Raw genomic sequence first — 27,471 nt, 5'->3', positions numbered from 1 at the left:
CATAACCTCCCCCAGGTGTGCCCAGGTGTGCCCAGGTGTGCCCAGGTGTGCCATAACCGCCCCCAGGTGTGCCCAGGTGTGCCCAGGTGTGCCATAACCTCCCCCAGGTGTGCCCAGGTGTGCCCAGGTGTGCCCAGGTGTGCCATAACCGCCCCCAGGTGTGCCCAGGTGTGCCCAGGTGTGCCATAACCTCCCCCAGGTGTGCCCAGGTGTGCCCAGGTGTGCCATAACCGCCCCCAGGTGTGCCCAGGTGTGCTTTTACCATGCCAGGTGTGCCCAGGTGTGCCATAACCTCCCCAGGTGTGCCCAGGTGTGCCATAACCGCCCCCAGGTGTGCCCAGGTGTGCCCAGGTGTGTTTTTACCCCTCCAGGTGAGTGCCCAGGTGAGTGCCCAGGTGAGTGCCCAGGTGTGCCCACATGAGTGCCCCTTTGTGTTTTTACCACACCAGGTGTGCCCAGGTGTGTCATAACCTCCCCCAGGTGTGCCCAGGTGTGCCCAGGTGAGTGCCCAGGTGTGCCCAGGAGAGCCCAGGTGTGTTTTAACCCCTCCAGGTGTGCCCAGGTGAGTGCCCAGGTGTGCCCAGGTGTGTTTTGACCCCCAGGTGAGTGCCCAGGTGTGTTTTTACCCCTCCAGGTGAGTGCCCAGGTGAGTGCCCAGGTGTGCCCAGGTGTGTTTTTACCCCTCCAGGTGTGCCCAGGTGTGCCCAGGTGTGTTTGTACCTCCAGGTGTGCCCAGGTGTGTTTTTACCCCTCCAGGTGTGCCCAGGTGTGCCCAGGTGAGTGCCCAGGTGTGCCCAGGTGTGTTTTAACCCCTCCAGGTGCACCCAGGTGTGCCCAGGTGTGTTTTTACCCCTCCAGGTGTGCCCAGGTGAGTGCCCAGGTGTGCCCAGGTGTGTTTTGACCCCCAGGTGAGTGCCCAGGTGTGTTTTTACCCCTCCAGGTGAGTGCCCAGGTGTGCCCAGGTGTGCCCAGGTGTGTTTTAACCCCTCCAGGTGCACCCAGGTGTGCCCAGGTGTGTTTTTACCCCTCCAGGTGTGCCCAGGTGAATGCCCAGGTGTGCCCAGGTGTGTTTTGACCCCCAGGTGAGTGCCCAGGTGTGTTTTTACCCCTCCAGGTGAGTGCCCAGGTGAGTGCCCAGGTGTGCCCAGGTGTGTTTTAACCCCCAGGTGAGTGCCCAGGTGTGCCCAGGTGAGTGCCCAGGTGTGTTTTAACCCCTCCAGGTGTGCCCCGGTGAGTGCCCAGGTGAGTGCCCAGGTGTGTTTTAACCCCCAGGTGAGTGCCCAGGTGTGCCCAGGTGTGCCCAGGTGTGTTTTTACCCTTCCAGGTGTGCCCAGGTGAGTGCCCAGGTGTGCCCAGGTGTGTTTTGACCCCTCCAGGTGAGTGCCCAGGTGAGTGCCCAGGTGTGCCCAGGTGTGTTTTAACCCCTCCAGGTGTGCCCAGGTGAGTGCCCAGGTGTGTTTGTACCTCCAGGTGTGCCCAGGTGTGTTTTTACCCCTCCAGGTGTGCCCAGGTGCGCTCACCTGGCGAAGTCCACCCACTTCTCGATGAGTTTCTTGGGGGAGAGGCGGGTGCAGATGATGCCGACGAAATCCGGCTGGAAACGGGGAAAAACGGGGAAAAACGGGAAAAGTGAGAGAAAACGGGAAAAGTGAGAGAAAATGGGAAAAAGTGAGAGAAAACGGGAAAATTGGGAAAAGTGAGAGTAAACGGAAAAAGTGAGAGAAAACGGGAAAATTGGGAAAAGTGAGAGAAAACGGGAAAAGTGAGAGAAAACGGGAAAAGTGAGAGAAAACGGGAAAATTGGGAAAAGTGAAAGAAAACGGGAAAAATGGGAAAAGTGAGAGAAAACGGGAAAAATGGGAAAAGTGAGAGAAAACGGGAAAAATGGGAAAAGTGAGAGAAAACAGGAAAATTGGGAAAAGTGAGAGAAAACGGGAAAAACGGGAAAAGTGAGAGAAAACAGGAAAATTGGGAAAATTGGGAAAAAATCCGGAGAAAACGGGGTGAGGGGGGTGGGAAAAACGGGAGAAAAAAAGGGAAAATTGGGGAAGAAATGGGGAAAAACCAGAAAAAACTGGGATAAAACAGCCTGGCACACCTGGATAGGTGAGCTATAGGATCTATAGGATCTATAGGTACTGACACACCTGGACAGGTGAGCTCTAGGATCTATAGGATCTATAGGTACTGGCACACCTGGAGAGGTGAGCTCTAGGATCTATAGGATCTATAGGTACTGACACACCTGTGCCCAGGTGAGCTCTAGGATCTATAGGATCTATAGGTACTGACACACCTGTGCCCAGGTGAGCTCTAGGATCCATAGGATCTATAGGCACTGGCACACCTGGACAGGTGAGCTCTAGGATCTATAGGATCTATAGGTACTGACACACCTGTGCCCAGGTGAGCTCTAGGATCTATAGGATCCATAGGTACTGACACACCTGGACAGGTGAGCTCTAGGATCTATAGGATCTATAGGCACTGACACACCTGTGCCCAGGTGAGCTCTAGGATCTATAGGATCTATAGGTACTGACACACCTGTGCCCAGGTGAGCTCTAGGATCTATAGGCACTGACACACCTGTGCCCAGGTGAGCTCTAGGATCTATAGGATCTATAGGCACTGACACACCTGTGCCCAGGTGAGCTCTAGGATCTATAGGATCTATAGGTACTGGCACACCTGTGCCCAGGTGAGCTCTAGGATCTATAGGATCTATAGGATCTATAGGTACTGACACACCTGTGCCCAGGTGAGCTCTAGGATCTATAGGATCCATAGGTACTGACACACCTGTGCCCAGGTGAGCTCTAGGATCTATAGGATCTATAGGTACTGACACACCTGTGCCCAGGTGAGCTCTAGGATCTATAGGATCTATAGGTACTGACACACCTGTGCCCAGGTGAGCTCTAGGATCTATAGGTACTGACACACCTGTGCCCAGGTGAGCTCTAGGATCTATAGGATCTATAGGTACTGACACACCTGTGCCAGGTGAGCTCTAGGATCTATAGGATCCATAGGTACTGACACACCTGTGCCCAGGTGAGCTATAGGATCTATAGGATCTATAGGTACTGACACACCTGTGCCCAGGTGAGCTATAGGATCTATAGGATCTATAGGTACTGACACACCTGTGCCCAGGTGAGCTCTAGGATCTATAGGATCTATAGGTACTGACACACCTGTGCCCAGGTGAGCTCTAGGATCTATAGGCACTGACACACCTGTGCCCAGGTGAGCTCTAGGATCTATAGGATCTATAGGCACTGACACACCTGTGCCCAGGTGAGCTCTAGGATCTATAGGATCTATAGGTACTGGCACACCTGTGCCCAGGTGAGCTCTAGGATCTATAGGATCTATAGGATCTATAGGTACTGACACACCTGTGCCCAGGTGAGCTCTAGGATCTATAGGATCCATAGGTACTGACACACCTGTGCCCAGGTGAGCTCTAGGATCTATAGGATCTATAGGTACTGACACACCTGTGCCCAGGTGAGCTCTAGGATCTATAGGATCTATAGGTACTGACACACCTGTGCCCAGGTGAGCTCTAGGATCTATAGGTACTGACACACCTGTGCCCAGGTGAGCTCTAGGATCTATAGGATCTATAGGTACTGACACACCTGTGCCAGGTGAGCTCTAGGATCTATAGGATCCATAGGTACTGACACACCTGTGCCCAGGTGAGCTATAGGATCTATAGGATCTATAGGTACTGACACACCTGTGCCAGGTGAGCTCTAGGATCTATAGGATCCATAGGCACTGACACACCTGTGCCCAGGTGAGCTCTAGGATCTATAGGATCTATAGGCACTGACACACCTGTGCCCAGGTGAGCTCTAGGATCTATAGGATCTATAGGATCTATAGGTACTGACACACCTGTGCCCAGGTGAGCTCTAGGATCTATAGGATCTATAGGATCTATAGGTACTGACACACCTGTGCCCAGGTGAGCTCTAGGATCTATAGGATCTATAGGCACTGACACACCTGTGCCCAGGTGAGCTCTAGGATCTATAGGATCTATAGGATCTATAGGTACTGACACACCTGTGCCCAGGTGAGCTCTAGGATCTATAGGCACTGACACACCTGTGCCCAGGTGAGCTCTAGGATCTATAGGATCCATAGGCACTGACACACCTGTGCCCAGGTGAGCTCTAGGATCCATAGGATCTATAGGTACTGACACACCTGTGCCCAGGTGAGCTCTAGGATCTATAGGATCTATAGGATCCATAGGTACTGACACACCTGTGCCCAGGTGAGCTCTAGGATCTATAGGATCTATAGGTACTGACACACCTGTGCCCAGGTGAGCTCTAGGATCTATAGGATCCATAGGTACTGACACACCTGTGCCCAGGTGAGCTCTAGGATCTATAGGATCCATAGGCACTGACACACCTGTGCCCAGGTGAGCTCTAGGATCTATAGGATCTATAGGTACTGACACACCTGTGCCCAGGTGAGCTCTAGGATCTATAGGATCTATAGGTACTGACACACCTGTGCCCAGGTGAGCTCTAGGATCTATAGGATCCATAGGTACTGACACACCTGTGCCCAGGTGAGCTCTAGGATCTATAGGATCTATAGGCACTGACACACCTGTGCCCAGGTGAGCTCTAGGATCTATAGGATCCATAGGTACTGACACACCTGGACAGGTGAGCTATAGGATCTATAGGATCTATAGGCACTGACACACCTGTGCCCAGGTGAGCTCTAGGATCTATAGGATCCATAGGCACTGGCACACCTGTGCCCAGGTGAGCTCTAGGATCTATAGGATCTATAGGTACTGGCACACCTGTGCCCAGGTGAGCTATAGGATCTATAGGATCTATAGGATCCATAGGTACTGGCACACCTGTGCCCAGGTGAGCTCTAGGATCTATAGGATCTATAGGTACTGACACACCTGGACAGGTGAGCTCTAGGATCTATAGGATCTATAGGTACTGACACACCTGGACAGGTGAGCTCTAGGATCTATAGGATCCATAGGTACTGACACACCTGTGCCCAGGTGAGCTCTAGGATCTATAGGATCTATAGGCACTGACACACCTGTGCCCAGGTGAGCTCTAGGATCTATAGGATCTATAGGTACTGACACACCTGTGCCCAGGTGAGCTCTAGGATCTATAGGATCTATAGGATCCATAGGTACTGGCACACCTGTGCCCAGGTGAGCTCTAGGATCTATAGGATCCATAGGCACTGGCACACCTGTGCCCAGGTGAGCTCTAGGATCTATAGGATCTATAGGATCCATAGGCACTGACACACCTGTGCCAGGTGAGCTCTAGGATCTATAGGATCTATAGGTACTGACACACCTGTGCCCAGGTGAGCTATAGGATCTATAGGCACTGACACACCTGTGCCCAGGTGAGCTCTAGGATCCATAGGATCTATAGGTACTGACACACCTGTGCCCAGGTGAGCTATAGGATCTATAGGATCTATAGGTACTGACACACCTGGACAGGTGAGCTATAGGATCTATAGGATCTATAGGTACTGACACACCTGTGCCCAGGTGAGCTCTAGGATCTATAGAATCTATAGGATCCATAGGTACTGACACACCTGTGCCCAGGTGAGCTCTAGGATCTATAGGTACTGACACACCTGTGCCCAGGTGAGCTCTAGGATCTATAGGATCTATAGGCACTGACACACCTGTGCCCAGGTGAGCTCTAGGATCTATAGGATCCATAGGTACTGACACACCTGTGCCCAGGTGAGCTCTAGGATCTATAGGATCTATAGGTACTGACACACCTGTGCCCAGGTGAGCTCTAGGATCTATAGGATCTATAGGTACTGACACACCTGTGCCCAGGTGAGCTCTAGGATCTATAGGATCCATAGGCACTGACACACCTGTGCCCAGGTGAGCTCTAGGATCTATAGGATCCATAGGTACTGACACACCTGTGCCCAGGTGAGCTCTAGGATCTATAGGATCTATAGGTACTGACACACCTGTGCCCAGGTGAGCTCTAGGATCTATACGATCTATAGGTACTGACACACCTGTGCCCAGGTGAGCTCTAGGATCTATAGGATCTATAGGCACTGGCACACCTGTGCCCAGGTGAGCTATAGGATCTATAGGATCCATAGGTACTGACACACCTGTGCCCAGGTGAGCTCTAGGATCTATAGGATCCATAGGCACTGACACACCTGGACAGGTGAGCTATAGGATCTATAGGATCTATAGGTACTGACACACCTGTGCCCAGGTGAGCTCTAGGATCTATAGGATCTATAGGTACTGACACACCTGTGCCCAGGTGAGCTCTAGGATCTATAGGATCTATAGGTACTGACACACCTGTGCCCAGGTGAGCTCTAGGATCTATAGGATCTATAGGCACTGGCACACCTGTGCCCAGGTGAGCTATAGGATCTATAGGATCCATAGGTACTGACACACCTGTGCCCAGGTGAGCTCTAGGATCTATAGGATCCATAGGCACTGACACACCTGGACAGGTGAGCTATAGGATCTATAGGATCTATAGGTACTGACACACCTGTGCCCAGGTGAGCTCTAGGATCTATAGGATCTATAGGTACTGACACACCTGTGCCCAGGTGAGCTCTAGGATCTATAGGATCCATAGGCACTGGCACACCTGGACAGGTGAGCTATAGGATCTATAGGATCCATAGGCACTGACACACCTGTGCCCAGGTGAGCTCTAGGATCTATAGGATCTATAGGTACTGACACACCTGTGCCCAGGTGAGCTCTAGGATCTATAGGATCTATAGGATCTATAGGTACTGACACACCTGTGCCCAGGTGAGCTCTAGGATCTATAGGATCTATAGGATCCATAGGCACTGACACACCTGTGCCCAGGTGAGCTCTAGGATCTATAGGATCTATAGGCACTGACACACCTGTGCCCAGGTGAGCTCTAGGATCTATAGGATCTATAGGTACTGACACACCTGGACAGGTGAGCTCTAGGATCTATAGGATCTATAGGCACTGGCACACCTGGACAGGTGAGCTCTAGGATCTATAGGATCTATAGGATCCATAGGCACTGACACACCTGTGCCCAGGTGAGCTCTAGGATCTATAGGATCCATAGGTACTGACACACCTGTGCCCAGGTGAGCTCTAGGATCTATAGGATCCATAGGCACTGACACACCTGTGCCCAGGTGAGCTATAGGATCTATAGGATCCATAGGCACTGACACACCTGTGCCCAGGTGAGCTCTAGGATCTATAGGATCTATAGGTACTGACACACCTGTGCCCAGGTGAGCTCTAGGATCTATAGGATCCATAGGCACTGACACACCTGTGCCCAGGTGAGCTCTAGGATCTATAGGATCTATAGGCACTGACACACCTGTGCCCAGGTGAGCTCTAGGATCTATAGGATCTATAGGATCCATAGGCACTGACACACCTGTGCCAGGTGAGCTATAGGATCTATAGGATCTATAGGTACTGACACACCTGTGCCCAGGTGAGCTCTAGGATCTATAGGTACTGACACACCTGGACAGGTGAGCTCTAGGATCTATAGGATCTATAGGATCCATAGGCACTGACACACCTGTGCCCAGGTGAGCTCTAGGATCTATAGGATCCATAGGTACTGACACACCTGTGCCCAGGTGAGCTATAGGATCTATAGGATCTATAGGATCCATAGGCACTGACACACCTGTGCCCAGGTGAGCTCTAGGATCTATAGGATCTATAGGCACTGACACACCTGTGTCCAGGTGAGCTCTAGGATCTATAGGATCCATAGGTACTGACACACCTGTGCCCAGGTGAGCTCTAGGATCTATAGGATCTATAGGTACTGACACACCTGTGTCCAGGTGAGCTCTAGGATCTATAGGATCTATAGGCACTGGCACACCTGTGCCCAGGTGAGCTCTAGGATCTATAGGATCTATAGGATCCATAGGCACTGACACACCTGTGCCCAGGTGAGCTCTAGGATCTATAGGATCTATAGGATCCATAGGCACTGACACACCTGTGCCCAGGTGAGCTCTAGGATCTATAGGATCTATAGGCACTGGCACACCTGTGCCCAGGTGAGCTCTAGGATCTATAGGATCTATAGGCACTGACACACCTGTGCCCAGGTGAGCTCTAGGATCTATAGGATCCATAGGTACTGACACACCTGTGCCCAGGTGAGCTCTAGGATCTATAGGATCTATAGGTACTGACACACCTGTGCCCAGGTGAGCTCTAGGATCTATAGGATCTATAGGATCCATAGGCACTGACACACCTGTGCCCAGGTGAGCTCTAGGATCTATAGGATCTATAGGATCTATAGGCACTGACACACCTGTGCCCAGGTGAGCTCTAGGATCTATAGGATCCATAGGTACTGACACACCTGTGCCCAGGTGAGCTCTAGGATCTATAGGATCTATAGGTACTGACACACCTGTGCCCAGGTGAGCTCTAGGATCTATAGGATCTATAGGATCCATAGGCACTGACACACCTGTGCCCAGGTGAGCTCTAGGATCTATAGGATCCATAGGTACTGGCACACCTGTGCCCAGGTGAGCTCTAGGATCTATAGGATCTATAGGCACTGACACACCTGTGCCCAGGTGAGCTCTAGGATCTATAGGATCTATAGGCACTGACACACCTGTGCCCAGGTGAGCTCTAGGATCTATAGGATCTATAGGCACTGACACACCTGTGCCAGGTGAGCTCTAGGATCTATAGGATCTATAGGTACTGGCACACCTGTGCCCAGGTGAGCTCTAGGATCTATAGGATCCATAGGTACTGACACACCTGTGCCAGGTGAGCTCTAGGATCTATAGGATCTATAGGTACTGACACACCTGTGCCCAGGTGAGCTCTAGGATCTATAGGATCTATAGGATCCATAGGCACTGACACACCTGTGCCCAGGTGAGCTCTAGGATCTATAGGATCTATAGGTACTGACACACCTGTGCCCAGGTGAGCTCTAGGATCTATAGGATCCATAGGTACTGGCACACCTGTGCCCAGGTGAGCTCTAGGATCTATAGGATCTATAGGCACTGACACACCTGTGCCCAGGTGAGCTATAGGATCTATAGGCACTGGCACACCTGTGCCCAGGTGAGCTCTAGGATCTATAGGATCTATAGGCACTGACACACCTGTGCCCAGGTGAGCTCTAGGATCTATAGGATCTATAGGATCCATAGGCACTGGCACACCTGTGCCCAGGTGAGCTCTAGGATCTATAGGATCTATAGGCACTGACACACCTGTGCCCAGGTGAGCTCTAGGATCTATAGGATCTATAGGCACTGACACACCTGTGCCCAGGTGAGCTATAGGATCTATAGGATCCATAGGCACTGACACACCTGTGCCCAGGTGAGCTCTAGGATCTATAGGATCCATAGGTACTGACACACCTGTGCCCAGGTGAGCTCTAGGATCCATAGGCACTGACACACCTGTGCCCAGGTGAGCTCTAGGATCTATAGGATCCATAGGCACTGGCACACCTGTGCCCAGGTGAGCTCTAGGATCTATAGGATCCATAGGCACTGACACACCTGTGCCCAGGTGAGCTCTAGGATCTATAGGTACTGACACACCTGTGCCCAGGTGAGCTCTAGGATCTATAGGATCCATAGGCACTGACACACCTGTGCCCAGGTGAGCTATAGGATCTATAGGATCTATAGGCACTGACACACCTGTGCCCAGGTGAGCTCTAGGATCTATAGGATCTATAGGTACTGGCACACCTGTGCCCAGGTGAGCTCTAGGATCTATAGGTACTGACACACCTGTGCCCAGGTGAGCTCTAGGATCTATAGGATCTATAGGATCTATAGGCACTGACACACCTGTGCCCAGGTGAGCTATAGGATCTATAGGATCTATAGGCACTGACACACCTGTGCCCAGGTGAGCTCTAGGATCTATAGGATCTATAGGTACTGGCACACCTGTGCCCAGGTGAGCTCTAGGATCTATAGGATCTATAGGCACTGACACACCTGTGCCCAGGTGAGCTATAGGATCTATAGGATCCATAGGCACTGACACACCTGTGCCCAGGTGAGCTATAGGATCTATAGGATCCATAGGCACTGACACACCTGTGCCCAGGTGAGCTCTAGGATCTATAGGATCTATAGGTACTGACACACCTGTGCCCAGGTGAGCTCTAGGATCCATAGGTACTGACACACCTGTGCCCAGGTGAGCTCTAGGATCTATAGGATCCATAGGCACTGGCACACCTGTGCCCAGGTGAGCTATAGGATCTATAGGATCCATAGGTACTGACACACCTGGACAGGTGAGCTATAGGATCTATAGGATCTATAGGTACTGACACACCTGGACAGGTGAGCTCTAGGATCTATAGGATCTATAGGATCCATAGGCACTGACACACCTGTGCCCAGGTGAGCTCTAGGATCTATAGGATCTATAGGTACTGACACACCTGGACAGGTGAGCTCTAGGATCTATAGGATCTATAGGCACTGGCACACCTGTGCCCAGGTGAGCTATAGGATCTATAGGATCCATAGGCACTGACACACCTGTGCCCAGGTGAGCTCTAGGATCTATAGGATCTATAGGCACTGACACACCTGTGCCCAGGTGAGCTCTAGGATCTATAGGATCTATAGGATCCATAGGCACTGACACACCTGTGCCCAGGTGAGCTATAGGATCTATAGGATCTATAGGATCTATAGGTACTGACACACCTGTGCCAGGTGAGCTCTAGGATCTATAGGATCTATAGGATCCATAGGTACTGACACACCTGTGCCCAGGTGAGCTATAGGATCTATAGGATCTATAGGATCTATAGGCACTGACACACCTGTGCCCAGGTGAGCTCTAGGATCTATAGGATCTATAGGATCCATAGGCACTGACACACCTGTGCCCAGGTGAGCTCTAGGATCTATAGGATCTATAGGATCCATAGGCACTGACACACCTGTGCCCAGGTGAGCTCTAGGATCTATAGGATCCATAGGTACTGACACACCTGTGCCCAGGTGAGCTCTAGGATCTATAGGATCCATAGGTACTGACACACCTGTGCCCAGGTGAGCTCTAGGATCTATAGGATCTATAGGTACTGACACACCTGTGCCCAGGTGAGCTCTAGGATCTATAGGATCTATAGGATCCATAGGTACTGACACACCTGTGCCCAGGTGAGCTCTAGGATCTATAGGATCCATAGGTACTGGCACACCTGTGCCCAGGTGAGCTCTAGGATCTATAGGATCTATAGGCACTGACACACCTGTGCCCAGGTGAGCTATAGGATCTATAGGCACTGGCACACCTGTGCCCAGGTGAGCTCTAGGATCTATAGGATCCATAGGCACTGACACACCTGTGCCCAGGTGAGCTCTAGGATCTATAGGATCTATAGGTACTGACACACCTGTGCCCAGGTGAGCTCTAGGATCTATAGGCACTGGCACACCTGGACAGGTGAGCTCTAGGATCTATAGGATCTATAGGCACTGACACACCTGTGCCCAGGTGAGCTCTAGGATCTATAGGATCTATAGGCACTGGCACACCTGTGCCCAGGTGAGCTATAGGATCTATAGGATCTATAGGTACTGGCACACCTGTGCCCAGGTGAGCTCTAGGATCTATAGGTACTGACACACCTGTGCCCAGGTGAGCTCTAGGATCTATAGGATCTATAGGATCTATAGGCACTGACACACCTGTGCCCAGGTGAGCTATAGGATCTATAGGATCTATAGGCACTGACACACCTGTGCCCAGGTGAGCTCTAGGATCTATAGGATCTATAGGTACTGGCACACCTGTGCCCAGGTGAGCTCTAGGATCTATAGGTACTGACACACCTGTGCCCAGGTGAGCTCTAGGATCTATAGGATCCATAGGCACTGACACACCTGTGCCCAGGTGAGCTATAGGATCTATAGGATCTATAGGCACTGACACACCTGTGCCCAGGTGAGCTCTAGGATCTATAGGATCTATAGGTACTGGCACACCTGTGCCCAGGTGAGCTCTAGGATCTATAGGATCTATAGGCACTGACACACCTGTGCCCAGGTGAGCTCTAGGATCTATAGGATCTATAGGCACTGACACACCTGTGCCCAGGTGAGCTCTAGGATCTATAGGATCTATAGGTACTGGCACACCTGTGCCCAGGTGAGCTCTAGGATCTATAGGTACTGACACACCTGTGCCCAGGTGAGCTCTAGGATCTATAGGATCTATAGGATCTATAGGCACTGACACACCTGTGCCCAGGTGAGCTCTAGGATCTATAGGATCCATAGGCACTGACACACCTGTGCCCAGGTGAGCTATAGGATCTATAGGATCCATAGGCACTGACACACCTGTGCCCAGGTGAGCTATAGGATCTATAGGATCTATAGGCACTGACACACCTGTGCCCAGGTGAGCTCTAGGATCTATAGGTACTGACACACCTGTGCCCAGGTGAGCTCTAGGATCTATAGGATCCATAGGCACTGACACACCTGTGCCCAGGTGAGCTCTAGGATCTATAGGATCTATAGGCACTGGCACACCTGTGCCCAGGTGAGCTCTAGGATCTATAGGATCTATAGGTACTGGCACACCTGTGCCCAGGTGAGCTCTAGGATCTATAGGATCCATAGGCACTGACACACCTGTGCCCAGGTGAGCTCTAGGATCTATAGGATCTATAGGTACTGACACACCTGTGCCCAGGTGAGCTCTAGGATCTATAGGATCCATAGGTACTGACACACCTGTGCCCAGGTGAGCTCTAGGATCTATAGGATCTATAGGTACTGACACACCTGTGCCCAGGTGAGCTCTAGGATCTATAGGATCTATAGGCACTGACACACCTGTGCCCAGGTGAGCTCTAGGATCTATAGGATCCATAGGTACTGACACACCTGTGCCCAGGTGAGCTCTAGGATCTATAGGATCCATAGGCACTGGCACACCTGTGCCCAGGTGAGCTCTAGGATCTATAGGATCTATAGGCACTGACACACCTGTGCCCAGGTGAGCTCTAGGATCTATAGGATCTATAGGATCTATAGGCACTGACACACCTGTGCCCAGGTGAGCTCTAGGATCTATAGGATCTATAGGCACTGACACACCTGTGCCCAGGTGAGCTCTAGGATCTATAGGATCCATAGGCACTGGCACACCTGTGCCCAGGTGAGCTCTAGGATCTATAGGATCTATAGGATCTATAGGCACTGGCACACCTGTGCCCAGGTGAGCTCTAGGATCTATAGGTACTGACACACCTGTGCCCAGGTGAGCTCTAGGATCTATAGGATCCATAGGCACTGACACACCTGTGCCCAGGTGAGCTATAGGATCTATAGGATCTATAGGCACTGACACACCTGTGCCCAGGTGAGCTCTAGGATCTATAGGATCTATAGGTACTGGCACACCTGTGCCCAGGTGAGCTCTAGGATCTATAGGTACTGACACACCTGTGCCCAGGTGAGCTCTAGGATCTATAGGATCTATAGGATCTATAGGCACTGACACACCTGTGCCCAGGTGAGCTATAGGATCTATAGGATCTATAGGCACTGACACACCTGTGCCCAGGTGAGCTCTAGGATCTATAGGATCTATAGGTACTGGCACACCTGTGCCCAGGTGAGCTCTAGGATCTATAGGATCTATAGGCACTGACACACCTGTGCCCAGGTGAGCTATAGGATCTATAGGATCCATAGGCACTGACACACCTGTGCCCAGGTGAGCTATAGGATCTATAGGATCCATAGGCACTGACACACCTGTGCCCAGGTGAGCTCTAGGATCTATAGGATCTATAGGTACTGACACACCTGTGCCCAGGTGAGCTCTAGGATCCATAGGTACTGACACACCTGTGCCCAGGTGAGCTCTAGGATCTATAGGATCCATAGGCACTGGCACACCTGTGCCCAGGTGAGCTATAGGATCTATAGGATCCATAGGTACTGACACACCTGGACAGGTGAGCTATAGGATCTATAGGATCTATAGGTACTGACACACCTGGACAGGTGAGCTCTAGGATCTATAGGATCTATAGGATCCATAGGCACTGACACACCTGTGCCCAGGTGAGCTCTAGGATCTATAGGATCTATAGGTACTGACACACCTGGACAGGTGAGCTCTAGGATCTATAGGATCTATAGGCACTGGCACACCTGTGCCCAGGTGAGCTATAGGATCTATAGGATCCATAGGCACTGACACACCTGTGCCCAGGTGAGCTCTAGGATCTATAGGATCTATAGGCACTGACACACCTGTGCCCAGGTGAGCTCTAGGATCTATAGGATCTATAGGATCCATAGGCACTGACACACCTGTGCCCAGGTGAGCTATAGGATCTATAGGATCTATAGGATCTATAGGTACTGACACACCTGTGCCAGGTGAGCTCTAGGATCTATAGGATCTATAGGATCCATAGGTACTGACACACCTGTGCCCAGGTGAGCTATAGGATCTATAGGATCTATAGGATCTATAGGCACTGACACACCTGTGCCCAGGTGAGCTCTAGGATCTATAGGATCTATAGGATCCATAGGCACTGACACACCTGTGCCCAGGTGAGCTCTAGGATCTATAGGATCTATAGGATCCATAGGCACTGACACACCTGTGCCCAGGTGAGCTCTAGGATCTATAGGATCCATAGGTACTGACACACCTGTGCCCAGGTGAGCTCTAGGATCTATAGGATCCATAGGTACTGACACACCTGTGCCCAGGTGAGCTCTAGGATCTATAGGATCTATAGGTACTGACACACCTGTGCCCAGGTGAGCTCTAGGATCTATAGGATCTATAGGATCCATAGGTACTGACACACCTGTGCCCAGGTGAGCTCTAGGATCTATAGGATCCATAGGTACTGGCACACCTGTGCCCAGGTGAGCTCTAGGATCTATAGGATCTATAGGCACTGACACACCTGTGCCCAGGTGAGCTATAGGATCTATAGGCACTGGCACACCTGTGCCCAGGTGAGCTCTAGGATCTATAGGATCCATAGGCACTGACACACCTGTGCCCAGGTGAGCTCTAGGATCTATAGGATCTATAGGTACTGACACACCTGTGCCCAGGTGAGCTCTAGGATCTATAGGCACTGGCACACCTGGACAGGTGAGCTCTAGGATCTATAGGATCTATAGGCACTGACACACCTGTGCCCAGGTGAGCTCTAGGATCTATAGGATCTATAGGCACTGGCACACCTGTGCCCAGGTGAGCTATAGGATCTATAGGATCTATAGGTACTGGCACACCTGTGCCCAGGTGAGCTCTAGGATCTATAGGTACTGACACACCTGTGCCCAGGTGAGCTCTAGGATCTATAGGATCTATAGGATCTATAGGCACTGACACACCTGTGCCCAGGTGAGCTATAGGATCTATAGGATCTATAGGCACTGACACACCTGTGCCCAGGTGAGCTCTAGGATCTATAGGATCTATAGGTACTGGCACACCTGTGCCCAGGTGAGCTCTAGGATCTATAGGTACTGACACACCTGTGCCCAGGTGAGCTCTAGGATCTATAGGATCCATAGGCACTGACACACCTGTGCCCAGGTGAGCTATAGGATCTATAGGATCTATAGGCACTGACACACCTGTGCCCAGGTGAGCTCTAGGATCTATAGGATCTATAGGTACTGGCACACCTGTGCCCAGGTGAGCTCTAGGATCTATAGGATCTATAGGCACTGACACACCTGTGCCCAGGTGAGCTCTAGGATCTATAGGATCTATAGGCACTGACACACCTGTGCCCAGGTGAGCTCTAGGATCTATAGGATCTATAGGTACTGGCACACCTGTGCCCAGGTGAGCTCTAGGATCTATAGGTACTGACACACCTGTGCCCAGGTGAGCTCTAGGATCTATAGGATCTATAGGATCTATAGGCACTGACACACCTGTGCCCAGGTGAGCTCTAGGATCTATAGGATCCATAGGCACTGACACACCTGTGCCCAGGTGAGCTATAGGATCTATAGGATCCATAGGCACTGACACACCTGTGCCCAGGTGAGCTATAGGATCTATAGGATCTATAGGCACTGACACACCTGTGCCCAGGTGAGCTCTAGGATCTATAGGTACTGACACACCTGTGCCCAGGTGAGCTCTAGGATCTATAGGATCCATAGGCACTGACACACCTGTGCCCAGGTGAGCTCTAGGATCTATAGGATCTATAGGCACTGGCACACCTGTGCCCAGGTGAGCTCTAGGATCTATAGGATCTATAGGTACTGGCACACCTGTGCCCAGGTGAGCTCTAGGATCTATAGGATCCATAGGCACTGACACACCTGTGCCCAGGTGAGCTCTAGGATCTATAGGATCTATAGGTACTGACACACCTGTGCCCAGGTGAGCTCTAGGATCTATAGGATCCATAGGTACTGACACACCTGTGCCCAGGTGAGCTCTAGGATCTATAGGATCTATAGGTACTGACACACCTGTGCCCAGGTGAGCTCTAGGATCTATAGGATCTATAGGCACTGACACACCTGTGCCCAGGTGAGCTCTAGGATCTATAGGATCCATAGGTACTGACACACCTGTGCCCAGGTGAGCTCTAGGATCTATAGGATCCATAGGTACTGACACACCTGTGCCCAGGTGAGCTCTAGGATCTATAGGATCTATAGGTACTGACACACCTGTGCCCAGGTGAGCTCTAGGATCTATAGGATCTATAGGCACTGACACACCTGTGCCCAGGTGAGCTCTAGGATCTATAGGATCCATAGGTACTGACACACCTGTGCCCAGGTGAGCTCTAGGATCTATAGGATCCATAGGCACTGGCACACCTGTGCCCAGGTGAGCTCTAGGATCTATAGGATCTATAGGCACTGACACACCTGTGCCCAGGTGAGCTCTAGGATCTATAGGATCTATAGGATCTATAGGCACTGACACACCTGTGCCCAGGTGAGCTCTAGGATCTATAGGATCTATAGGCACTGACACACCTGTGCCCAGGTGAGCTCTAGGATCTATAGGATCCATAGGCACTGGCACACCTGTGCCCAGGTGAGCTCTAGGATCTATAGGATCTATAGGATCTATAGGCACTGGCACACCTGTGCCCAGGTGAGCTCTAGGATCTATAGGTACTGACACACCTGTGCCCAGGTGAGCTCTAGGATCTATAGGATCCATAGGCACTGACACACCTGTGCCCAGGTGAGCTATAGGATCTATAGGATCTATAGGCACTGACACACCTGTGCCCAGGTGAGCTCTAGGATCTATAGGATCTATAGGTACTGGCACACCTGTGCCCAGGTGAGCTCTAGGATCTATAGGTACTGACACACCTGTGCCCAGGTGAGCTCTAGGATCTATAGGATCTATAGGATCTATAGGCACTGACACACCTGTGCCCAGGTGAGCTATAGGATCTATAGGATCTATAGGCACTGACACACCTGTGCCCAGGTGAGCTCTAGGATCTATAGGATCTATAGGTACTGGCACACCTGTGCCCAGGTGAGCTCTAGGATCTATAGGATCTATAGGCACTGACACACCTGTGCCCAGGTGAGCTATAGGATCTATAGGATCCATAGGCACTGACACACCTGTGCCCAGGTGAGCTATAGGATCTATAGGATCCATAGGCACTGACACACCTGTGCCCAGGTGAGCTCTAGGATCTATAGGATCTATAGGTACTGACACACCTGTGCCCAGGTGAGCTCTAGGATCCATAGGTACTGACACACCTGTGCCCAGGTGAGCTCTAGGATCTATAGGATCCATAGGCACTGGCACACCTGTGCCCAGGTGAGCTATAGGATCTATAGGATCCATAGGTACTGACACACCTGGACAGGTGAGCTATAGGATCTATAGGATCTATAGGTACTGACACACCTGGACAGGTGAGCTCTAGGATCTATAGGATCTATAGGATCCATAGGCACTGACACACCTGTGCCCAGGTGAGCTCTAGGATCTATAGGATCTATAGGTACTGACACACCTGGACAGGTGAGCTCTAGGATCTATAGGATCTATAGGCACTGGCACACCTGTGCCCAGGTGAGCTATAGGATCTATAGGATCCATAGGCACTGACACACCTGTGCCCAGGTGAGCTCTAGGATCTATAGGATCTATAGGCACTGACACACCTGTGCCCAGGTGAGCTCTAGGATCTATAGGATCTATAGGATCCATAGGCACTGACACACCTGTGCCCAGGTGAGCTATAGGATCTATAGGATCTATAGGATCTATAGGTACTGACACACCTGTGCCAGGTGAGCTCTAGGATCTATAGGATCTATAGGATCCATAGGTACTGACACACCTGTGCCCAGGTGAGCTATAGGATCTATAGGATCTATAGGATCTATAGGCACTGACACACCTGTGCCCAGGTGAGCTCTAGGATCTATAGGATCTATAGGATCCATAGGCACTGACACACCTGTGCCCAGGTGAGCTCTAGGATCTATAGGATCTATAGGATCCATAGGCACTGACACACCTGTGCCCAGGTGAGCTCTAGGATCTATAGGATCCATAGGTACTGACACACCTGTGCCCAGGTGAGCTCTAGGATCTATAGGATCCATAGGTACTGACACACCTGTGCCCAGGTGAGCTCTAGGATCTATAGGATCTATAGGTACTGACACACCTGTGCCCAGGTGAGCTCTAGGATCTATAGGATCTATAGGATCCATAGGTACTGACACACCTGTGCCCAGGTGAGCTCTAGGATCTATAGGATCCATAGGTACTGGCACACCTGTGCCCAGGTGAGCTCTAGGATCTATAGGATCTATAGGCACTGACACACCTGTGCCCAGGTGAGCTATAGGATCTATAGGCACTGGCACACCTGTGCCCAGGTGAGCTCTAGGATCTATAGGATCCATAGGCACTGACACACCTGTGCCCAGGTGAGCTCTAGGATCTATAGGATCTATAGGTACTGACACACCTGTGCCCAGGTGAGCTCTAGGATCTATAGGCACTGGCACACCTGGACAGGTGAGCTCTAGGATCTATAGGATCTATAGGCACTGACACACCTGTGCCCAGGTGAGCTCTAGGATCTATAGGATCTATAGGCACTGGCACACCTGTGCCCAGGTGAGCTATAGGATCTATAGGATCTATAGGTACTGGCACACCTGTGCCCAGGTGAGCTCTAGGATCTATAGGTACTGACACACCTGTGCCCAGGTGAGCTCTAGGATCTATAGGATCTATAGGATCTATAGGCACTGACACACCTGTGCCCAGGTGAGCTATAGGATCTATAGGATCTATAGGCACTGACACACCTGTGCCCAGGTGAGCTCTAGGATCTATAGGATCTATAGGTACTGGCACACCTGTGCCCAGGTGAGCTCTAGGATCTATAGGTACTGACACACCTGTGCCCAGGTGAGCTCTAGGATCTATAGGATCCATAGGCACTGACACACCTGTGCCCAGGTGAGCTATAGGATCTATAGGATCTATAGGCACTGACACACCTGTGCCCAGGTGAGCTCTAGGATCTATAGGATCTATAGGTACTGGCACACCTGTGCCCAGGTGAGCTCTAGGATCTATAGGATCTATAGGCACTGACACACCTGTGCCCAGGTGAGCTCTAGGATCTATAGGATCTATAGGCACTGACACACCTGTGCCCAGGTGAGCTCTAGGATCTATAGGATCTATAGGTACTGGCACACCTGTGCCCAGGTGAGCTCTAGGATCTATAGGTACTGACACACCTGTGCCCAGGTGAGCTCTAGGATCTATAGGATCTATAGGATCTATAGGCACTGACACACCTGTGCCCAGGTGAGCTCTAGGATCTATAGGATCCATAGGCACTGACACACCTGTGCCCAGGTGAGCTATAGGATCTATAGGATCCATAGGCACTGACACACCTGTGCCCAGGTGAGCTATAGGATCTATAGGATCTATAGGCACTGACACACCTGTGCCCAGGTGAGCTCTAGGATCTATAGGTACTGACACACCTGTGCCCAGGTGAGCTCTAGGATCTATAGGATCCATAGGCACTGACACACCTGTGCCCAGGTGAGCTCTAGGATCTATAGGATCTATAGGCACTGGCACACCTGTGCCCAGGTGAGCTCTAGGATCTATAGGATCTATAGGTACTGGCACACCTGTGCCCAGGTGAGCTCTAGGATCTATAGGATCCATAGGCACTGACACACCTGTGCCCAGGTGAGCTCTAGGATCTATAGGATCTATAGGTACTGACACACCTGTGCCCAGGTGAGCTCTAGGATCTATAGGATCCATAGGTACTGACACACCTGTGCCCAGGTGAGCTCTAGGATCTATAGGATCTATAGGTACTGACACACCTGTGCCCAGGTGAGCTCTAGGATCTATAGGATCTATAGGCACTGACACACCTGTGCCCAGGTGAGCTCTAGGATCTATAGGATCCATAGGTACTGACACACCTGTGCCCAGGTGAGCTCTAGGATCTATAGGATCCATAGGCACTGGCACACCTGTGCCCAGGTGAGCTCTAGGATCTATAGGATCTATAGGCACTGACACACCTGTGCCCAGGTGAGCTCTAGGATCTATAGGATCTATAGGATCTATAGGCACTGACACACCTGTGCCCAGGTGAGCTCTAGGATCTATAGGATCTATAGGCACTGACACACCTGTGCCCAGGTGAGCTCTAGGATCTATAGGATCCATAGGCACTGGCACACCTGTGCCCAGGTGAGCTCTAGGATCTATAGGATCTATAGGATCTATAGGCACTGGCACACCTGTGCCCAGGTGAGCTCACCTTGTCCTCGTGCAGCGCCAGGTGATGCGCCGCCAGCATCCGCATGCCCAGGCGCGACGTCAGCGTCTTGTCCAGGAACGGCCGCAGCAGCCGCTCGTCCTGACAGGGGAGGGACAGGGGAGGGACAGGTGAGAGACACAGGAGACAGGTGAGGGACAGGTGAGGGACAGGTGAGGGACAGGTGAGACAGGTGAGACAGGTGAGACAGGTGAGAGACAGGTGAGAGACAGGTGAGACAGGTGAGAGACAGGTGAGACACAGGTGAGAGACAGGTGAGAGACAGGTGAGAGACAGGTGAGACACAAGTGAGACAGATGAGACAGGTGAGACAGGTGGGACAGGTGAGGGACAGGTGAGACACAGGTGAGACAGGTGGGACAGGTGAGGGACAGGTGAGAGACAGGTGAGACAAACAGGTGAGACACAGGTGAGACAGGTGAGGGACAGGTGAGACAGGTGAGAGACAGGGGAGAGACAGGTGAGGGACAGGGGAGAGACAGGTGAGGGACAGGGGAGAGACAGGTGAGACACAGGTGAGACAAACAGGTGAGAGACAGGTGAGACACAGGTGAGACAGGGGAGACAGGGGAGGGACAGGTGAGACAGGTGAGACAAACAGGTGAGACAGACATGTGAGACACAGGTGAGACACAGGTGAGGGACAGGTGAGGGACAGGTGAGGGACAGGTGAGGGACACAGGAGACAGGTGAGGGACAGGTGAGGGACAGGTGAGAGACAGGTGAGGGACAGGTGAGAGACAGGTGAGACAGGTGAGAGACAGGTGAGAGACAGGTGAGACAGGTGAGACAGGTGAGAGACAGGTGAGACAGGTGAGACAGATATGTGAGACACAGGAGACAGGTGAGGGACAGGTGAGACAGGTGAGACAGGTGAGGGACAGGTGAGACAGGTGAGACAGGTGAGGGACAGGTGAGACAGGTGAGACAAACAGGTGAGACAGACATGTGAGACACAGGTGAGACAGGTGAGACACAGGTGAGACAGGTGAGAGACAGGTGAGGGACAGGTGAGGGACAGGTGAGAGACAGGTGAGAGAAAGGTGAGAGACAGGTGAGACAAACAGGTGTGAGACAGGTGAGGGACAGGTGAGACACAGGAGACAGGTGAGACAGGTGAGAGACAGGTGAGAGACAGGTGAGACAAACAGGTGTGAGACAGGTGAGGGACATGTGAGGGACAGGTGAGGGACAGGTGAGACAAACAGGTGTGAGACAGGTGAGGGACATGTGAGGGACAGGTGAGGGACAGGTGAGACAAACAGGTGTGAGACAGGTGAGACAGGTGAGAGACAGGTGAGAGACAGGTGAGACAGGTGAGAGACAGGTGAGAGACAGGTGAGAGACAGGGGAGACAGGTGAGAGACAGGGGAGGGACAGGTGTGAGACAGGTGAGGGACAGGTGAGACACAGGAGACAGGTGAGACAAGTGAGAGACAGGTGAGAGAAACAGGTGTGAGACAGGTGAGGGACAGGTGAGGGACAGGGGAGGGACAGGTGTGAGACAGGTGAGGGACAGGTGAGACAGGTGAGACAGGTGAGGGACAGGTAAGAGACACAGGTGAGACAGGTGGGTGGGTGTGGCTCAGGTGGAACTCCCCCAGGTGTGTGGGTGTGGCTCAGGTGTGTCCCAGGTGTATCTCAGGTAGGGTTACCTGGCCCAAGTGTGTCCCAGGTGTGTCCCAGGTGAGGTTACCTGTCCCAGGTGTGTCCCAGGTGTGTCCCAGGTGTGTCCCAGGTGTGTCCCAGGTAGAGTTACCTGTCCCAGGTGTACCCCAGGTGTGTCCCAGGTGTGTCCCAGGTGAGGTTACCTGTCCCAGGTGTGTGGGTGTGGCTCAGGTGTGTACCCCAGGTGTGACCCAGGTGTGTCCCAGGTGTATCTCAGGTAGGGTTACGTGTCCCAGGTGTGTCCCAGGTGTGTCCCAGGTGTGTCCCAGGTGTGTCCCAGGTGAGGTTACCTGTCCCAGGTGTGTCCCAGGTGTGACCCAGGTGTGTCCCAGGTGTGTCCCAGGTGTGTCCCAGGTGTATCCCAGGTGTATCTCAGGTAGGGTTACCTGTCCCAGGTGTGACCCAGGTGTGTCCCAGGTGTGACCCAGGTGTGACCCAGGTGTGTCCCAGGTGTGTCCCAGGTGTGTCCCAGGTGTGTTACCTGTCCCAGGTGAGGTTACCTGTCCCAGGTGTGTCCCAGGTGTGTCCCAGGTGTGTTACCTGTCCCAGGTGCGTTACCTGGATGTGCCTGCAGCACTCCCTCAGCCCCTCGGCCAGCAGTGTGTGTACCCCAGGTGTGTCCCAGGTGTGTCCCAGGTGTATCTCAGGTAGGGTTACCTGTCCCAGGTGTGTCCCAGGTGTGTCCCAGGTGTGTCCCAGGTGTGTCCCAGGTGTGTCCCAGGTGCGTTACCTGGATGTGCCTGCGGCACTCCCTCAGCCCCTCGGCCAGCAGCGTCACCACGTCCTTGTGGTCCTCGAGCAGCTGCCGCAGCAATGCGCAGTACTGCGACTCGTCGCTGCGCACCTGGATCTGCACAGGTGAGACAGGTGTGACACACACAGGTGTGACACACACAGGTGAGACACACACAGGTGAGACACACACAGGTGTGACACACACAGGTGTGACAGTGACAGTGCTGCGACTCGTCACTGCGCACCTGGATCTGCACAGGTGAGACAGGTGTGACACAGGTGAGACACACACAGGTGTGACAGTGACAGGTGTGACACACACAGGTGAGACACACACAGGTGTGACAGTGACAGGTGTGACACACACAGGTGTGACACACACAGGTGTGACACGCACAGGTGAGACACACACAGGTGAGACATACACAGGTGTGACAGTGACAGGTGTGACAGTGACAGGTGAGACACACACAGGTGAGACACACACAGGTGTGACACAGACAGGTGTGACACACACAGGTGTGACACAGACAGGTGTGACACACACAGGTGTGAGACACACAGGTGTGACACAGACAGGTGTGAGACACACAGGTGTGACACACACAGGTGAGACACACACAGGTGTGACACACACAGGTGAGACACAGACAGGTGAGACACACACAGGTGTGACAGTGACAGGTGTGACACACACAGGTGTGACACACACAGGTGTGACAGTGACAGTACTGCGACTCGTTGCTGTGCACCTGGATCTGCACAGGTGTGCCCAGGTGTGTTTTTAACCCCCAGCTGTGCCCAGGTGTGTTTTTAACCCCCAGATGAGTGCCCAGCTGTGCCCAGGTGTGTTTTTACCCCCCCAGCTGTGCCCAGGTGTGTTTTTAACCCCCAGGTGAGTGCCCAGGTGAGTGCCCAGGTGTGTTTTTACCCCCCAGCTGTGCCCAGGTGTGTTTTTAACCCCCAGCTGTGCCCAGGTGTGTTTTTAACCCTCAGGTGAGTGCCCAGGTGAGTGCCCAGGTGTGTTTTTACCCCCCAGCTGTGCCCAGGTGTGTTTTTAACCCCCAGGTGAGTGCTCAGGTAAGTGCCCAGGTGTGTTTTTAACCCCCAACTGTGCCCAGGTGTGCCCAGGTGTGTTTTTAAGCCCCAGGTGAGTGCCCAGGTGAGTGCCCAGGTGTGTTTTTACCCCCCAGGTGAGTGCCCAGGTGTGCCCAGGTGTGCCCAGGTGTGTTTTTAAGCCCCAGGTGAGTGCCCAGGTGTGTTTTTACCCCCCAGGTGAGTGCCCAGCTGTGCCCAGGTGTGTTTTTAACCCCCAGCTGTGCCCAGGTGTGCCCAGGTGAGTGCCCAGGTGTGTTTTTACCCCCCCAATTGTGCCCAGGTGTGTTTTTACCCCCCCAGGTGTGCCCAGGTGTGCCCAGCTGTGCCCAGCTGTGCCCAGGTGTGCCCAGGTGTGTTTTTACCCCCCAGCTGTGCCCAGGTGTGCCCAGTTGTGCCCAGCTGTGCCCAGGTGTGTTTTTACCCCCCCAGCTGTGCCCAGGTGTGTTTTTACCCCCCCAGCTGTGCCCAGGTGCGCGCCCAGCCCCACTCACCGGGGGGAAGTCGCTGAGTTTCTGGAAGGCGCGGATGTACAGCTCGTGCTGGGGGGGGAGGGGACAGCTCAGGGCCACGCCCCGCGCCACGCCCTGCGCCGAGCCACGCCCCGCGCCACGCCCGGGACACGCCCCGCCCCGCGCCACACCCTGCGTCACGCCACGCCCCGCGCCGAGCCCCACCCCACGCCACGCCCTGCACCACGCCCTGCGCCACGCCCCGCGCCGAGCCCCGCCCCGCGCCACGCCCCGCGCCACGCCCCGGGCACGCCCTGCGCCACGCCCTGCACCACGCCCCGCGCCACGCCCTGCGCCACGCCCCGCCCCGCGCCACGCCCTGCGCCACGCCCCGGGACACGCCCTGCGCCGAGCCCCGCCCCGCGCCACGCCCTGCGCCACGCCCCGGCCACGCCCGGAACCCCCCCAGCCTGAGAACCTGGGGGCACCGCGGGGAAATTCCGGAAAATTCCGGCAAGCTCCGGGAATTTCCAGGGAATTCTGGGGAATTTTGGGAATTTCTGGGAAATTTGGGGAATTTTAGGGAATTTCCAGGGAAATTTTGGGGAATTTTGGGGAATTTCTGGGAATTTCCGGGGAAAATTCGGGAATTTTGGGGAATTTTAGGTAATTTTCCAGGAAATTTGGGGGATTGTGGGGAATTTTGGGGAATTTCTGGGGAAAATTCAGGAATTTTGGGGAATTTAAGGGAATTTTCCAGGAAATTTGGGGGATTTTGGAGAATTTTCAGGGGAATTTGGGGAATTTCTGGGAAATTTGGAGAATTTCTAGGAATTTCCAGGGAAATTTGGGGAAATTTGGGGGATTTTGGGGAATTTCTGGGGAATTTCTGGGAAATTTTGGGAATTTGGGGGAATTTTGCCTTTTTTTTTGCCTTTTTTTGCGATTTTTTCGTAATTTTTTCGTGGTTTTTCTTGATTTTTTTCGCGATTTTTTGGCGATTTTTTCGTCATTTTTTCGCGATTTTTTCGTGATTTTTTTTGCGATTTTTTCGCGATTTTTTGCCATTTTTTGCGATTTTTTCTCGATTTTTTTGCATTTATTTCACATTTTTTCCGCGATTTTTTCGCAAATTTTTTGCTTTTTTTTGCCATTTTTTCATGATTTTTTCGCATTTTTTTGCGATTTTTCCATGATTTTTTCGCCATTTTTTCACGATTTTTTGTGGTTTTTTCGCAATTTTTTCGCAATTTTTTCGCGATTTTTTCACAATTTTTTTGCCTTTTTTTGGCCATTTTTTCAAGATTTTTTCGCATTTTTTCGCCATTTTTTCGCCATTTTTTCACGCTTTTCCGCCATTTTTTCACTTTTTTCTCGCGATTTTTTCGCGATTTTCAGGAATTTCGGCTTCCCCTTCAAACCCTTCGCGGGGATTTTGGGGATTTTGGGGTTTTTTGGGGATTTTGGGGGGCTCACCACGTGCAGGATGGTGGGGTTGCAGCCGATGATGAAGGGAAGGTTCCGGAAGCCCTGGATGCGGTGGGCGATGCGCACGGGCAGCTCCTGCTGCAGGTACCGGGCGCTTTTCTGCCCCAAAAAAACCCCAATTTTGGGCAATTCCCGAGGTTTCATCGCCCTCCCAAACCCCTCGGCGCTTCCTGGCAATTCGGCAATTTTCTCACCCAAATTTTGGGGGGTTCTGCCCAACCAAAAGCACAAAATTCCCAAAAATTTCCCATTTTCACCCCAAAATTTTGAATTTTCACCCCAAATTTTTCCAATTTTCACCCCAAAATTTTCCATTTTCACCCTAAATTTCCCATTTTCACCCCAAGATTTTCCATTTTCACCCCAAAATTTCCCATTTTCACCCCAAAATTTCCCATTTTCACCCCAAAATTTCCATTTTCACCGTAATTTTCCATTTTCACCCCAAAATTTTCCATTTTCACCCCAAGATTTCCCATTTTCACCCCAAAATTTCCATTTTCACCCCAAATTTTCCATTTTCAACCTAAAATTTTCCATTTTCACCCCAAATTTTCCAATTTTCAACCCAAAATTTCCCATTTTCACCCCAAAATTTTCCCATTTCACCCCAAAATTTCCATTTTCAACCCAAAATTTCCATTTTCAACCCAAGATTTTGAATTTTCACCCTAAAATTTTCCATTTTCACCCCAAATTTTCAACTTTCACCCCAAGATTTTGAATTTGTTCCCAAATTTTCCATTTTCACCCTAAAATTTTCCATTTTCACCCCAAAATTTCCAATTTTCCCCCAAATTTCGTCGGTTTTGCCCCAAATTTTTCAATTTCAATCACTTTTATCCCAAATTTCCGAGGTTTCACCCCAAATTTTGGAGGGCTTATCCCAAATTCTTCAGGTTCTACCGGGCGCTTTTCTGCCCCAAAAAAACCCCAATTTTGGGCAATTCCCGAGGTTTCATCGCCCTCCCAAACCCCTCGGCGCTTCCTGGCAATTCGGCAATTTTCTCACCCAAATTTTGGGGGGTTCTGCCCAACCAAAAGCACAAAATTCCCAAAAATTTCCCATT

The 27,471-nt window shown here is 51.8% G+C and overlaps 1 protein-coding gene across 2 annotated transcripts in view; it reads right to left on the bottom strand.

The window, feature by feature from the left end:
• The window catches only part of LOC137465659 (branched-chain alpha-ketoacid dehydrogenase kinase-like), a 42,222-nt gene that overhangs the window by 8,681 nt on the left and 6,070 nt on the right, over window positions 1-27,471 (bottom strand). The window contains exons 3-7 of one of the 2 annotated variants that reach the window (XM_068177723.1): window positions 26,390-26,500; window positions 24,956-25,003; window positions 23,362-23,481; window positions 20,946-21,044; window positions 1,521-1,594 (exon numbers count right to left, since the gene is read on the bottom strand). In XM_068177723.1, the coding sequence (XP_068033824.1) occupies window positions 1,521-1,594; window positions 20,946-21,044; window positions 23,362-23,481; window positions 24,956-25,003; window positions 26,390-26,500 (452 nt within the window). The remainder of the gene's footprint in view (window positions 1-1,520; window positions 1,595-20,945; window positions 21,045-23,361; window positions 23,482-24,955; window positions 25,004-26,389; window positions 26,501-27,471) is intronic. The other variant, XM_068177724.1, reaches the window with a different exon arrangement.

This window comes from Anomalospiza imberbis, unplaced genomic scaffold (assembly GCF_031753505.1).
Source record: "Anomalospiza imberbis isolate Cuckoo-Finch-1a 21T00152 unplaced genomic scaffold, ASM3175350v1 scaffold_100, whole genome shotgun sequence".
Lineage (NCBI taxonomy): Eukaryota > Metazoa > Chordata > Aves > Passeriformes > Viduidae > Anomalospiza > Anomalospiza imberbis.
The sequence above is the reverse complement of the archived record's forward strand: the minus strand, read 5'-3'. Positions and strand labels throughout refer to the sequence as shown.